We start from the raw sequence: 15191 nt of genomic DNA on the forward strand, positions 1-15191 counted from the left end.
TATCTTTCATTAGACAAAAAAAAATTGTTTTTCCTCTCGATGTTATAAAGTTGCTGTTTAGATTATTCAACAAACTATCCCATGGTAACTGCGGTAGGTCTTCTTGAGTTTTACATGAAATATTCAATCCTTCAATTATAAAATCATAAATTTTTTTACTCGTATCGAGAGAGGCATTCGATTTGATTTCGTTCGCCAACGTGATCCATTCTTTCATGTTTCGAGTTAAATGGCGGTTGTTATGTTGATTTAGCATAAAAGTATCATTGTTTAAACGGTTATTTTTTGGAGAAAAAAGAATATTTTTAACGAATAGCGCTTTAGATTTAGATTCAATATCAACTAGACCGAGACCTCCTTTATAAACAGGCAAATATAATTCATTTCTGGGAACTTTGAATATATATCCTTGCCATAAAAAGCGGCCTGAAATCGATTTCAATGTTGCTATTTGCTTATTATTTGGCGGGAAAACTTGACAAATGTACCACAGTTTAGAAAAAATATAAGTATTCAGAGTCCAAACCTTTTGAAATAAGTTCAAATTTCTTCGGTTGTGCAAAGACAAAAGATGTTTGATTTCGTTTATGTACTTATTGTAGTTTAATGTAGTTAATTTTTCAAAATTCGGATTAATGTGAAGGCCAAGAATATGCAGTGTATCTACTTCTTTGATAAGATGTGGACCTGAAGGACAAGAATTTATTCTTAAATATTGAGATTTGGAAACATTGAGTTTGATTTTAGAATAGATACTGAAATACCCTACTATCTCTAGCACGGTATCAAATTCATGGTTATTTCGTATCAAAATATTAATATCGTCTGCATAAACTATGAGTTTCACGAAACTATTGTCTATGAGACAACCTGAAATGTTTTCGTTTAACATTCTAATAAGCGGTTCAATGTAGAGAACAAATAAAGCCATGCTCAAAGGGCATCCTTGCCGAACTGAGCTGCGAATCGCAAAACTGGAAGTACAAAAACCATTGAATAAAATTTTCGAGTTTGCGTTTTTGTATAGTCTTTTCAGGCATCCGATGATTTGAGCTGGAAAAGCAAACTTTTCCAGAACAGCCCAAAGAAAATCATGATCTACACGATCAAATGCTTTTTCCAAATCAAGACTCAGGATCATAGCTTTAAAGTGCTTGGAGGTGTTTCCTTTGATCAACACATTACGAAGAGTTCTTAGATTTTCAACACAAGACTGATTTGTTATACACGCAGATTGGCCACTACCCACCAACTTGACCATCATTGGCTGTAAACGGTTCCATAAAATTTTTGCAAAAAGTTTATAATCGGAATTGAGCATACTGATCGGTCGCCGATTATCTAGATCATAAGAATCGCCTTTTTTTGGGATTAAAGTTACTACCCCTGCTGAAAACGACGCTGGTGGATAGTTCCCGCCAATCAGGTATGAATTGAACAAGTTAACTAAATCGTCTTTTAGCAAATCGAAGTGTACAGAATAGAATTCGTAGCACAAACCATCCAGTCCCGGAGAACTCCTCTTTGAAGCATGGATTAAAGCAGTTTTCAATTCGTCTACTGAAATTGGATCCATAAGGGATTGTTGATCGTTTTGATCAAGCTTGTTTCTAAGGTAACTTAATACGTTTTCGTAATCAGTGTCGGTATCAGGTGATTTTTCAAATTTTTGCTTAAAATGTTTGAATAAGGTTTCTTTTAAAATCGAAGTTTCCGAAGTCAGGTTGCCATTAACTCTTAGTTTTAAAATATTAGTTGCCGAACATCGATTGATACTTGTCGAAATTTGAAACAATCCTAGTTTTTCTTCAGATAGTAAAGTGTTTGGTTTGAATTTATATGAAATTGCATTCATTCTAGTGTTTTCTAGCTGCATCAGCTTGGATTTAACGATTGCCATCTCAGAAAAAGTTTCCTCCCCATTTTGCTGCTTATCAAACAATTCCTTCAAACACTGATAGTAAAAACTTTTTTCCCGCGTTGACTGTTGATTGATTCTGAAACTTTCCGTTTTATAAAATCGTTTAGCGCTATTTTTAAAGTCGTTGTTCCACCAATAGTTTAAATCCAATGCTGAGTTTCGAGTTTTTAAATTATTGTACATCGAAACGAATCGATTATTGATATCATCATTGTTCAACAAAAAAGAATTAAGTTTCCAATAAACGCGGCCAAGGAAGTTAAAAAGAAGTCTATTATCGACATTATAGGTGAGTGTAACACCATGATGATCTGAAAAAGCTAATGGCATTGTAGTGACATTTGAGATGCATCTCATAAAAGTGTCTGAAGAATAAATCCTGTCCAAACGTGATTTCGATCCACTTCGGTAAAACGTGAATCTTGCATTTTTTCCGTGAAATTTTTTGTCCACATCTAATAAGTTTAAAGAAGATATCAAACTTTTCAAACCAATCGAGATATTTTTGACAGTGCTATTTGAATCATCAGGATTAACTATACAATTAAAATCACCCAGTAAAAGGTTATCCTTGCCTATCGCTAAATGAATCAAAATATCCTGCGTGAAAAGAAGGTCTCGTTCCTTTTTGAATTTGCTTCCCGAGTGTGCGTAGATGTTGATGAAGTTTATGTTATCTATACAAACTGAAGTAATTCTTCCGTTACTGTTCAACACGCAATTGGAATAATCGATGTTAGTTCGCAACAAAACCCCTGTTCCTTTGCCATCTTCGCTAATATTAACTATCGCTTTGTGTGACCTTATGAAAGAAAAATTTTCAAAGGCAACCTCTTGCAGAAATACCACGTCTAAATCGTTGTTCCAGATGAAATCTCTCAATAAAAACTTTTTAACTGTGCAACTAATTGCATTTAAATTTACGGTTGCGATACGTCGAATCAATGGCATGGCTTCAAAACAAAATTAAAACTCAACGGTCACTCACAAATCCATAAATCGCGAAATAAATCAAGCCTCTGTAGCCATACATACCATAGGCGCTCACTGTCACATCAGCGCCCTTGAGTTCCACTTCGTGATCGGTTCTTCGATCGGCTTTCCCGGGTACTAATTACATCGATTGGGCTTACCGTTATACTGGACTCCAGTATCTGCTGTTTCTTTCTAGGTTTGATTTTCTCATTAACCTGCTGTATCCCATCAGACTCCGACGAGTCGTTGTCCAACGGTGAGTCCGGCACTCGTTTCAGTGGATTTTTGCGGTCAACACTCACACTGTCCACTGAGTCCTTGTTACTCCTGATATTTGATGGCTCTCCCATTGAATTTTCTCCCGCTTCTTTGGTCACTACTACCGCTGGCCTTACCGCGTTAGTAGTGGTGGTGGATTTCTCCAACACATCGCTAACTGGTCTGCTTGTCGATGGTACTGGAATAGTGGTCATGTTCAATGTTCCTGGTGATGTTGTATTCGCTCCGATCACCGCGTTGGCGAGTACGTGACTGTATTGGACGCCATTTTGTGCCGCTCTTAGACTGGCCAACTTTGGGCAGTTGACCTTCAGATGTCCATCATTTTTACAATAAAAACACCGATTTTTCAAACCCTCGTAGTAGATACGAGCTTTGAAATGACCTATGTACAGATTTGCTGGAAGTTCCTTTGAAATCTCCATGTGGACTCCTCTGACCCCGCTGTATACACTGTAACCGAAATCGGCTGGATACCTTTCACGTACATGTTGTCTGATGCTTCCGAACTGATTCAAAACTGCAGCAATATCCCTGTCATCTATTTCAGGTGGTAAGTTGAATATTCGCACGTACCGGAACAGTCTGCTAGCGATTTCGAGTCGTACTTGCACCTGGGATCCATCCTCGTAGTCAAAGGTGTACTGCTCTTCCAAGCCAGTACCGAAGCAGTTGAACTCATTTTCATCGAGAAATTTGATGTAAAACGCATGGTCGTTTTCGTCTTTGTAAATCGAATGCACACTTTCAGCTAGGATTCCCAGCCTGCCACCCACGAACCGTAAGACATCCAGATTCTTTGGAGCTTTTGCCGATGATCCGAAAACAATTTTCAACGTATTCTTCCTGGTAGCTTCCATTTTGGCTTTTTATAGTATAATCCGTTTAGACGATTGAAAACCTATCTGAAAGAAAGGCTTCGAGATAGTCGCCTTCGACAGTAGTCCGCGCACGTCTGATCGTATCGATGTCCGAGCGTTAACTGATGTTAGAACCATAAAGCAATATTGGTATTGCGGAACTAATAGTTAATTATTGAGAAAAAAAATAACAGATCTTTAATCCGATTATTGTTAAAGAAGGAAAGATTCATGGGTAATATACAGTAGCTTCAACTTCAACAATTATTTTAACAGCAAAAAAAGAGAAAATGAAAAAAATATGGCCATTCGGCAAAATAACTTTTTGACCTAATGAACTTCGACCAAATGACATTCGACCCAACGGCCTGCAGCCGAATGTCCTAACACTATTGATATTAAGATTCTATTTCAGTAGCCAGAGCGCCATTAGCCGTAATACCATAAGCCCAAATATGTTAAGCTCACATGTCACAACCACCGTGATAAAGGAATATATTGGTTAGAAATGTCGCAAATAAACTAAGTTCATCTAGAAAGAACAGCAGATGATTAAAAGAAGGAAAAAACTGGAATTATTAGAATTTATTTCCTCAAGAACAAGCTTTTTATAGCATTTGATCAAGTGATATTCAGCCTAATGGTACATTCAAGCTTGTAATATTGGGGGTAATGGCTTTCGGGCATTGCCAGTCAGGTTAATGGTATAGGTAAAACCGTCACTTAAGTTATCATTTCTGTATATTTTACTCGTTGCTCCAAAAGGTTTTTGTTTATGGTATTCGATTGACTTAAGTGTGTGATCAACAATTCCGGGTAATTTTCCTGTTGGCACAAAAGTTATGATTTAAAGTGATCATGTTATATGTAGTTATTGTCATAAACAAGCTTTAAAAATAACTTTCAATTTAAAGAAGGGAATCTTTGAAAAATATAAGCAAAGACAAAAATTGCATACCAGTAAAAGCTGGAAAGAACATCTATGTGTTGAAGATCTTTGATGAGTATTGATCAAATTCCGTCAAAATAATATTTGATCAATTAGATCCACATCATGATCAACTTGTCCACATGGCCAAATTAAGGAATTTGGATTGAGAGCTTTGGAAAATTTCTGGGAAATGGTACTTTCTGGGGAATGGTACATTCTGGCAAATGGTTTTCTGGGAAATGGTTCTTTCTGGCAAACGTTTTTCTGGGAAATGGTATTTTCTGGCAAATGTCTTTCTGGCCAATGGCATTCTGGCGAATGGTTTTCTGGCAAATATCGCACAATCGTTCCAGCCATGCCTGAAGAGGATAATGACAGTACCAGCTATGACTTCAACAGGTGTGATTTTGATCAATTGAATACATTGAGTCAACCTACAAGTCTCTTCTGCAATCTACCTACAACGATTACATATCAGGGATTCAAGCCAACGTCTAGCAGGATCCTAATCGATTCTGGGATTTCATGAAATCACTGAAATTCTTGGCTCGCGTGCCTTGCAACGTTAGATACAGCGAAATCCGGATTAGTTGTAATAGTGAAGCCGCTAACCTTTCCGCCCAATTCTTCGAAAACGTTTTCTGCAAATCGTCTCCAGTACCTCACCAAGACTGTTTTTCGCATATTCCTTCGTACAATATCAACTTTCCAGTGATCCAGTTTTTTTTCGGAAGATGTGCTTAATGTTTTAGAACGGACGGCATACCATCACTGCTTCTGAAAAAGTGCACAGCTGAACTCGTAATCCCTATAACAACACTTCTCTTCAATCGATCGCTTAGTGAAATTACATTCTCTTCCGTATGGAAAATTGCAACCATCGTTCCCATTCACAAATCAGGAAATGTGAACCAAGTTGAGAACTATCGTGGTGTTTCCATTCTGTGTTGCTTGAGCAAAGTTTTTGAAAAGCTTATGCATAATGTTATCTACACTGTGTTTTTTTTTAAATCGAATAAGAAGAATTGTTTAGTTTTAAGTAATTGTAAATTAGTATTAAGTAGTTCAGGCTGTACGATTTTTTTTTTCAAAGACGATGAACAATAATAACAATAATAATACCTTTAAGGACAAACATCTTGAAGTCCCGCTTCAACAGTGCATCAGAACTTCAGATGCACAAATGTCAAGAAGCAAGATTCAAACAACAGTACATTTAATTATTGTGTTCTTACTCACTTGTAATAAGCTTAAAATAAGAAGCTCAGGTGCGCTGGTTTTGTTTATGAAGAGATTTGTGCTTTCAAAATCGTGAGTAGGTGCCAAAGTCGGCCATTGTGGCGGCCATTTTGGGATTCTAACAAGTTGTAAATTTGACGTTATTTTAACACAATGCTAGAATAACGTCATACTAACTTCTATAATTGCGCTGTCGTAATTAATATATGACATGTGTGTTACTTGGGATATCATATGCTAATACACCGGAACCTCTTTTTATACACATGGCTGGGAGAGCATAAATTAAAAATGTGCATAAATTAAAAAAAGCATAAAAAGAGGTAAATTTATGCATAAAATAAGTTTGGGCTTTTAAGAGAGAATCTAGCTCGCAAGAACAAGTCTCACTCCCAGGGATTTGAGTTGGGGCTTCAGGGTTGTTTCAGGTGATTTGAGGAGCCTTTTAAGGGCGTTCTGTCAGCATTTGTTGGCGTTTTAATGGAATTATGGGGAAATTAGGAGACATCAATAGTATTAAGGGGGTTACAGGGACATTTCAAGGGGCTTCAAGGTGTTTCAGGAAACCCCAAAACCTGCCGGTAATTCTAAGAAACTCTTTGCAATGCTTTCAAAAACCTCCTCAGATCCCTGAAAACTCCTTGAGATCTCCTGCTACTCGGCTGAAACATCTTGGGATCCCCTGAAACTCTCCTGTAACCTCGCTTTGCTCTATCCTATAAACACCCCGGGGCCACCGTTGCAATAGTTATCGTCATTATTGAATTTTCTTGTGCACAATATTTTCTCGGAGCAGCTTTCCCTCTTTTTTTTGCATACTTTTCCAATGAAAACTTAATGTTCAACAGATTAAACTTATTGGAAATTTTACAAGGAATCCGAATATGCAAAAATTTGTAAGGGTTAACGGTCGAATTCAAGAGTTATAGTGAAAAATCTGACTAAAAACGCGTCAAAACGTTGTAACGTCACGGTAGAATGTGTCACTAAATAACATGCAGTAAGAGGTTTTAGTGTAGATACATAGACGAAAATTTCATTTCGTGTTGCTAGATATCTATTGAATTCAGATTTCTCATCGATTTGACGGAACGTTTTTAAATTCATATTCGAATTTTGGTTTTACATCGTTTTGAAAAAATCCTATACCTTATACCCTAATGTATTGAAGTATGATGAGCTAAGGTAAGCTTAAATCAAGCAATAATTGAAACTTTGAATTTAACTGAAACTAATCTATGTATATCAAACCTTCATTCTAGCTAATGTCCTTTTGGTTATAAATACCATTCAACGTTCAAACTTTGTAACGAAAAGTTCGATGTCATGAAGCTGTATGTTTCCGCACTAGTGGATCCGGAAATTAAGTGTTAATGTAGTTAGTGGTTCCGGTACATGGAAATGGAGGACTTCGACATTGACATGACGAATTATTTAGGGACGAATGACCGAAAGGTTAAAGTCCCTCTAAAAATCAACTACACACACAAATACACACACAGACGAATTATTTAAACTGTTAGTGACTCCTGATTGTTAATCACACATCTAGAACCACATCCATCAGAAACAATAATCCTGACGCAAAAGCTGTTCCATTAAAATTCTTTCCTGCATGAATCATGCCACGGAGCGTCATCGCTTTTGAAGAAAATGCATCTTCCATTTACCGATGCCGCTCTTAATCGTCGTCACCATATCAACAGGTTAAATGATCTTAGTTGATACCGAACGCTTGGAGCTGAGGCAAGCTTTTCTGAACCGGTTCAAGCTGCACGAAATATTGGCTGTGATATTTGAACATTGATCGTCAAAGCTTTTTCGTGTAGTTTGTAAGCTGTTATAATGCATCACAAAGCTCAACAGCGCTGATCGAAAGCTACGACTTAAAGTTATCGCTGCTTCGGTTGACTAGCCAGATACTGGAGTAGCTTTTCGATTGCCGGTGGAGTCTTGGGAATATGGTCGCCTTGTGGAACGAAACCATTGCCGTCGGCAACGTAGTCCACGCGGTATAGTTGTCCGTCGTCACCGACGTACTGGTAGAATCCGGTTGATCTTAGTCCTTCTGCACCATCAGCCATGGTTTCGATTCGTCCCGATTCTTCCGCGTTGATACCGTTTTCTGTTTCGAAGCTGGGATGAAGATTGGGGCAAACGATCAGTTAGTTAAAAGAATTCAAATTGAATTTCGAACATCTTACAGATAATTGTATCCATCGGGACGCATGCGATTATCCAGGTGGATGATCTTCCACCCGTCGCCAGATGGACTGGACGCCACCTGAACCGCGGGGCGTCTAACCGGTGCAGGCGCAGCGGTGGTAGGTACGAAAACTGGAGCCGAAGCCGGAGCTGGAGCAGCAGCAGGAGCGGCAGGTTCTGCCGGAGAATCACCAGCACCATCCCGACCGTCACCTCCGTTGGAATTGGCTCCACTTCCGAACCCGCCACGATTTCCTGCACCCGAACCGGAAGGTCCAGCTATGTGGCTGTACTTGCCACGGTCGCCATCGCCCGTATGTTGATACCTATTGTCTACGTGAACGTATCGTCCGTCATTCCCACCATAATAGCGGCCGTCATTCCGTCCACGATAGCGGCCATCGTTTCCACCAGTGTATCGACCATCGTTTGTGCTACGGAATCTATTGTAATCGAATGGACGATATGTTCTGTACGTCGGTCTTCTAGTGGTCGTCGTGGGGGCTCTGTATCGACCGTCGTTCTGACTGCTCACAAGGTAGAGAGCGTTGATCAGCACTAAAAATGCCTATGGAATCGATCAAATTAGTAAAACTGGCAGTAACAATGACCCAAGTATGAACTCACCAAAACCAGCTTCATCCTGACCGGTCGCTAAGTGCCCGTTAAGCGCGTTAGGGTTTCAATTAAGCTCACCTCTAATCACCAGTTGAACCGATAGTAATTTCCAGGTAGTATTGCGATTCCCTCTTATATACCTGTCGATCCATCCCGTAGGGTTGATCCATAAAGAAGATGCGACTCTCCTAACCTCCAAGTGCTGTAGTGAGTGCACTTTTACGCTGACAAATCAATTCTACAGCAATTTGTAAACCGCCAGGGAGTGTCAATTTAGTTGTACAAAATATGATTTGAATGGGCGCTATAACTGTGGGATGTTTAGTGTTGCTGAACAGACAAGCGCTAGAATAGATGACTTACCCTCCCGAATAGAAATAGATTTCAAGACGTACTCAAAAGGGAAAAAATATTTTATACGATCATCTCACCAGACGTATACATAGATAGAACTCTTAATCAAGCTGAGTTGACATATGTCAGCTCAGAGGCGGTTTAGCAAGTTTTCTCCAAACTTCCAAACCCAAATAACAACGTTGGCATAGTAAAACTTAATTTAAAATAATGAAAAGCTCTGGATTAAATCTATACTGTTCTACACAAAAAAAAACTCAAATTTGTACAGTATCTTATGCATAAAATGATCTCAAAATCAGAATAGTAGAAGCAATTTGATATTCAGGGTGGTATGTCAATTAGTTCACTTGGTCCAGTGATTGTAAAGTTTATTAATCAATTTATTCCGTATCTCTGCTTTCAGATAGCACCACTTTCATTCTCGACCGGACAAGATCTAGCAGATGCACTGCAGGTGCTAGGTGGGAACAGATTTGCATGCTAATTTTCCGGTTGGCACCATATGGGAGTTGTGGACCGATTCCGATCAGGCCGTAAATTCAAATGATGTATTTTCGTGTATATGTCACTTAGTTTTCACGCCTTTGCACCCAGGACGATTGAAAAATCTAGGAAGGTTTAGTTTAGGTTTGAACAAAGTTGAGCGTGGATGCACATAGTGGATCTATGACAGTGTTGTTTTGTTTAAAAAAAAAATGCAGCATTTTTTTTTGTTATAATTGATCACAATATTTTGTGTTGAACTTACCTACATCGCATCTTCCTCGAAAATTGAACACATTTTGTTTATTTTTTACAATTATGTATCATCGCTTCTGTTGGTGTAATTTAAGAACTTTCATCGTTTACCGTGTCAAAGCAACAAGTAAGTAAAATAAAAAGGTATAAGGCATTTTTTTATATTTTAGGTTTTTTAGAATTTAGAGGGACAAAAGGATGTCAGGTATGTTTCAGGGCATTCCTGGGTCATTACAGAGAATTTAAGGAGTGATGCAGGGGTCAGGGTCAGGTATTTCGAACTTCCTTGTAATCGTTCTGAATCTTTTTCAACAGTGCTTCAAAAATTCTTCTCATTCACAGTGTTGTTAAAATCACACTCAAGTCTTACTCATGAACAGCTCTTGCGTGAGCAAACTCGCGCGCGATTCTGAATCATTTTCTCACGCGTGAGATTTTCATGCGAAATCTCGCTCTCGCGAGTCAAGCGCCAAAAACTCATTCGCTTGTAAAACGAATACAAATCAATTTAAACGACATTTAATGTTTTTACATGCAAGATATAGTCTCATCCTATCATACAACCTGTCAATCATGCTTGATTTTTACGGCAGTGAGGTTGGAGAGTCAATAATCGCGCGTGAAAAAACTCAACCATGAGTTTTGAGATTTTGAGTTTTTACCATCACTGCTCATTCATGTAAGCATTATCCAACAAATCTATTCAGTCATTTTTGCTTCGATTTCAGTCAACCACAGCTCTCTTGAAATCAGAAGTGATTCCTTGTCATTTGCATAGTTGTCAATCAAATGACTAGTTGGGAACAACAGACGATAAAAAAACAGAAAAAAATCCAAAAGACTTAAAAATTGTCGGATGTCGGGTTGGACCACTGTTGGACCCACATCGGGTAACTGATGGATGTATGTTGGGTTTGATGACCAAAATAAAAAAACAACTCATTGATACTAGCATTGACAGGTTTATGTCGGGCAGGGATGTCATATATACAGATTTATCTGTATTCTACAGATTTTTGAGCTTTACGTACAGATTTAATTTTATATGTATTACAGATTTTTTAGCTAGAGGAGCTATATTTTTTATATGGGATACAGATTTTTCACCCAATTTTTGTATGAGATACAGATTTTTCAAAAAATCATCTGGCATCCTGTCGGGTAATGCGTCATCAATCATAAACAAAGCTTGAGTTTTGTGGCTTAATCAGACGAGTGAAAGTTTTACTGAATTCAAAAAACTAGTCTTTACAAATACTGGCGTAAATGAGAAATGGACAATTGGGGTGGAATTTGCGAAAAAATAACTCGTGCTCTCGGTGAGACTTGAACTCACGACTTCTACTCACTAGACAGTCGCGTGGCCACTACTGCACGAGAAGACACGCAGATAGATGCGTTGTGTGGATGGACATCTAATTCATCCGAAAGAAGTGCGTACACAGACCGCACAAGATAACCTCAGAATTTCGAGCTGAACTCGTCCGAGAGGACGAGTAACTTTTTCGCAAATTACACTTCAATTTATCCATTTCACTTGGATGCTTTCGAAAAAAAAAATATCCATTTCTCACTCACGCCAGTATTTGTCCTGGAAAACACTGTTCTTTTTTCAAGCCGCAATGAGAGCTTTCTTATTTGAATTTATTTTTGTAAATTTTGTTTGTAATGAAAACTGAGTGATTACTTTTGACATGCTGAAGAATGTTACTGAAGATGACACTTTTACATCTCAATTGTATTGAGAAACACAGCAATTCAAACTGTATTTGATAGCTAGTGTCCCTTAGTGGTGACATTACGAGTTAGTTCATTATCTATTTAATCTTGACCCCCTGACGGACTTTCCAGAGCATCTGCTTGAGTCCCGCGATAGAGACGTTTAAAACTTTTATTGATACCTAATGTCAAAAAGTGGTGGAATCACAAACTAATTGTCAAATTATTAGATTATTCTTGAGCTCCTGAGGAACGCCAACGGAGACGGCATTCTTCTATCTGCTAAGTATACCGAGATAGAGAAGTTTAAAACTAAACTTGCTAACTAACGTTACCTAGTGACGAAATCACCAATTGTTGACTCAGCAGAATACTCTTGACTTCCTGATGAACTTTGCTGAGGACAACACTTTTATATCTGCGCTGGATCCCAATCGAGAAAAGTTAAAAGTTGAGTAGCGCCATGTCGCAGCGAACTACCTGATTATTATATACTATCTGAAAAACTTTACAAAAGATAACACTCTTCCTGCCACGAATGCCGAGATGGTGAAGTTCAAAACTTTACCAACTAGCACCACATAGCGGCAAAATCACCAACTTATTACTAATCACCGGTTTGCTCTAGATTTCCCAAAGAGCTTTGTCGAAGACGACACTTTTCTATCTGCTCTGAATTCCGAGAATGCAGAGTTTCAAACTTTACTTGACAACTAGCGCAACCTAGCAGCTAAAGCACTATCGGGCTGTTCATAAACCACGTAGACCAAATTTTGGCCATCTCAGACCCCCCCTCCCCCTCGTAGACTTTTGTCCACACAAAAATTTTGAAATTTGTATGGAGCGTAGACTTTGGCCAGACCCCCCCTCCCTCCCCAAAGAGTCTACGTGGTTTATGAACGGCCGCTAACTAGTTATTGAAGCACCCTCTTGACTTCCTGAAAAACTTTGCCGAAAACGACATTCCTCTATCTTCTATGGCTTCCCAGATAGAGTAGTTTGAAACTCTACTTGACGACTAGCGCCACCTAGCGACGAAATCACAGATTGTTCTTAATCAACTGAACAACTTTGCCGAAGACAGCATTGTTCCAAATAAACTAGATCTTGAGATATCGCATGTGATAACTTATGAGTGCCAGTGAACATAGCAACAACTTTTACGTAGCACCTCTATCGGCCAAATTGCCAACTAATTGAATGCTAGTTGGTATTGCGTGGTAGATCTAATCTAGTACTGCAACTTTGCCAAAGAAAGTATGGTGCCAAAGCATCACGACTTGTTTCAATGCCAGTAACAGCAACCTAAGTACAATTTATTTACTGTCCGTATTTTGTATAGAAGATAAAACACAACTGTTTTTTCTTTTAAACCTGAAAAGCGCAGATTCTGAATCATTATGCAATTTGAATAAGAGAGAATGATAAAAAAAGGATTTTGTCCAGACTCGAACCATGGACACCAGGAGTATCAACTACTCACCTTACATACTACACCAAACTCTCTGTGGGAGAATTGCTGCTCAACACACCATAAAAACTACTGAAGTTACTTCCCAAGTAATCATGCTGTTGAAGCTACAGGGGGTGGCCAAAATGTTTGGGATAGGCAACTTTTTTTCTCCAACAAAAAAATTCAACATGCTGTAACTTTTCATACAGGGCATCAAAATATCTCAAATTTTGACTGTTTATCAACCTGTTATATGTGCATCATTGGTACATATTTGGGCTCGATTGAATAGTTTTTCGCGAAGTTAGAACCGTTTAGGTAAAACACTATTTTTTAGACAACTCATATTTGAGCTGCCATATCTCGGAAACCAGTGAACCGAATTGAATGATTTTTTTAACGTCTATCAACAATATATTGATACCATGATTGATACTTAATACAATGTTATAAAATGTAATATTTTCTCACGGCGAATTAAGTTATACCGGGTTGAAATTTTTACCCATATAGAGGGAAATAAGCCAAATTTACAATACCACACAAAAATTACTAAATGTGTTCTTCCTTTAATCTAAATATGCTCTAATATATCTGATTAAAGATAACTTGAGAAGTGGAAAATCTTTGGACATCAACACTAAAATTTATTGACAATGACGTAAAAAAAATATTTTTTTCGAGAAAAATCCAAAAAGTGTCAATCCATCATAACTTTTTTCAGCGTTCAAAAAGTATCTACGTTTTAATAGTTTTTGAAGCATTTGTATATTGTTAATGTACGTTCAAAATTTCATTTAATTCGGTTCACTGGTTTCCGAGATATGGCAGCTCAAAAATGAGTTGTCTAAAAAATAGTGTTTTACCCGATCGGTTCTAACTTTGCGAAAGATTAATCAATCGAGCTCAAATTTGTACCAATGATGCACATATAATAGGTTGACAAACAGTCAAAATTTGAGATTTTTTGATGCACTCTATGAAACGTTATAGCATGTTTAACTTTTTTGTGAGAGAAAAAAAAGTTGCCTATCCCAAACATTTTGGCCATCCCCTGTATATGTATCGCATATATAAAGCGCATATATTGACATGCATTCCAAAATAACATTTTAAGTTTTGTTCGGCTCTATAAGAGATCTGCGTGACCAATTTTATAAAACTTGCAATAAAACTGATGTATACATCAAAACCCCTTGATAACCTTTTTAAGAGCATCTCCGGCTAAGTGGGCCACTCTTGGAGAGGTTTTGCAAACCGTGTACCAATAAAACCGTTGTTGGGGCGTGTGATGCGTTCGGAGCTAAGATACCATATTGAGAGCAGCTTATATTTCAAGCAGCTTCAATAACTGCAAATTTATTAAAGAATAATTAATTTCTTTATAATTACAGTATAAACACTAATACATTGTAGTATCAGCTCACGGACAAGTCACCCAACAACAGCGCACAATTTGTACTTGTTCCACCTATCGCGAACTAAAATGCACTGCTCTTCGTTCTCAATCCAATAGGCAGCTACGGCGGTACACGTTGTTCTTGCTTCAGGGTTGCCAGTTCCACAAAGAGCCTAACGTATAGGAACTATTCGCAACATTCCCCTCCGTGGAACTGGTGACAATTGAAATTCATCTGCTGCACAGTTTTGATCCGAAACTCCAAAGAATTTGATAATATTGCGCGCACGTAGCGAACCTTCTTCAGATGGCAGCACCATGCCGTCGTGGATGCGAAGTGTGGTAGGTACACACGAACCAATCGGTCGTCCACTGTTCCAACGCTTAGAATCCTACCCAAGTAACCACAAGCATTATATCATAACATTAATTCAATCGTATTATAGTTTAGCTAATGCAAGATAACTTTTATCTCACATCTGACAAGTAATGAAGCA

General features: G+C 38.1%; 1 protein-coding gene across 1 annotated transcript; it reads right to left on the bottom strand.

Moving 5' to 3' along the window:
* Positions 1–8022: 8022 nt before the first annotated feature.
* Positions 8023–9183, bottom strand: LOC109420715 (larval cuticle protein LCP-30). Its single transcript, XM_019695171.3, has 3 exons — positions 9038–9183; positions 8410–8978; positions 8023–8341 (listed from the first exon to the last, which is right to left on the bottom strand). The coding sequence occupies exons 1-3, from the start codon at positions 9050–9052 to the stop codon at positions 8098–8100; spliced, it is 828 nt and encodes a 275-aa protein (XP_019550716.3). The 5' UTR covers positions 9053–9183; the 3' UTR covers positions 8023–8097.
* Positions 9184–15191: the final 6008 nt, after the last annotated feature.

This window comes from Aedes albopictus, chromosome 2 (assembly GCF_035046485.1).
Source record: "Aedes albopictus strain Foshan chromosome 2, AalbF5, whole genome shotgun sequence".
NCBI classification, from domain to species: Eukaryota; Metazoa; Arthropoda; class Insecta; order Diptera; family Culicidae; genus Aedes; species Aedes albopictus.

What these genes read in the sequence shown, in the direction of transcription:
- LOC109420715 (XM_019695171.3), bottom strand. An exon ending in CCCGATGGATACAATTATCT is followed by an intron (nt 8,342 to 8,409) that starts GTAAGATGTTCG and finishes TCTTCATCCCAG; the next exon opens with CTTCGAAACAGAAAACGGTA.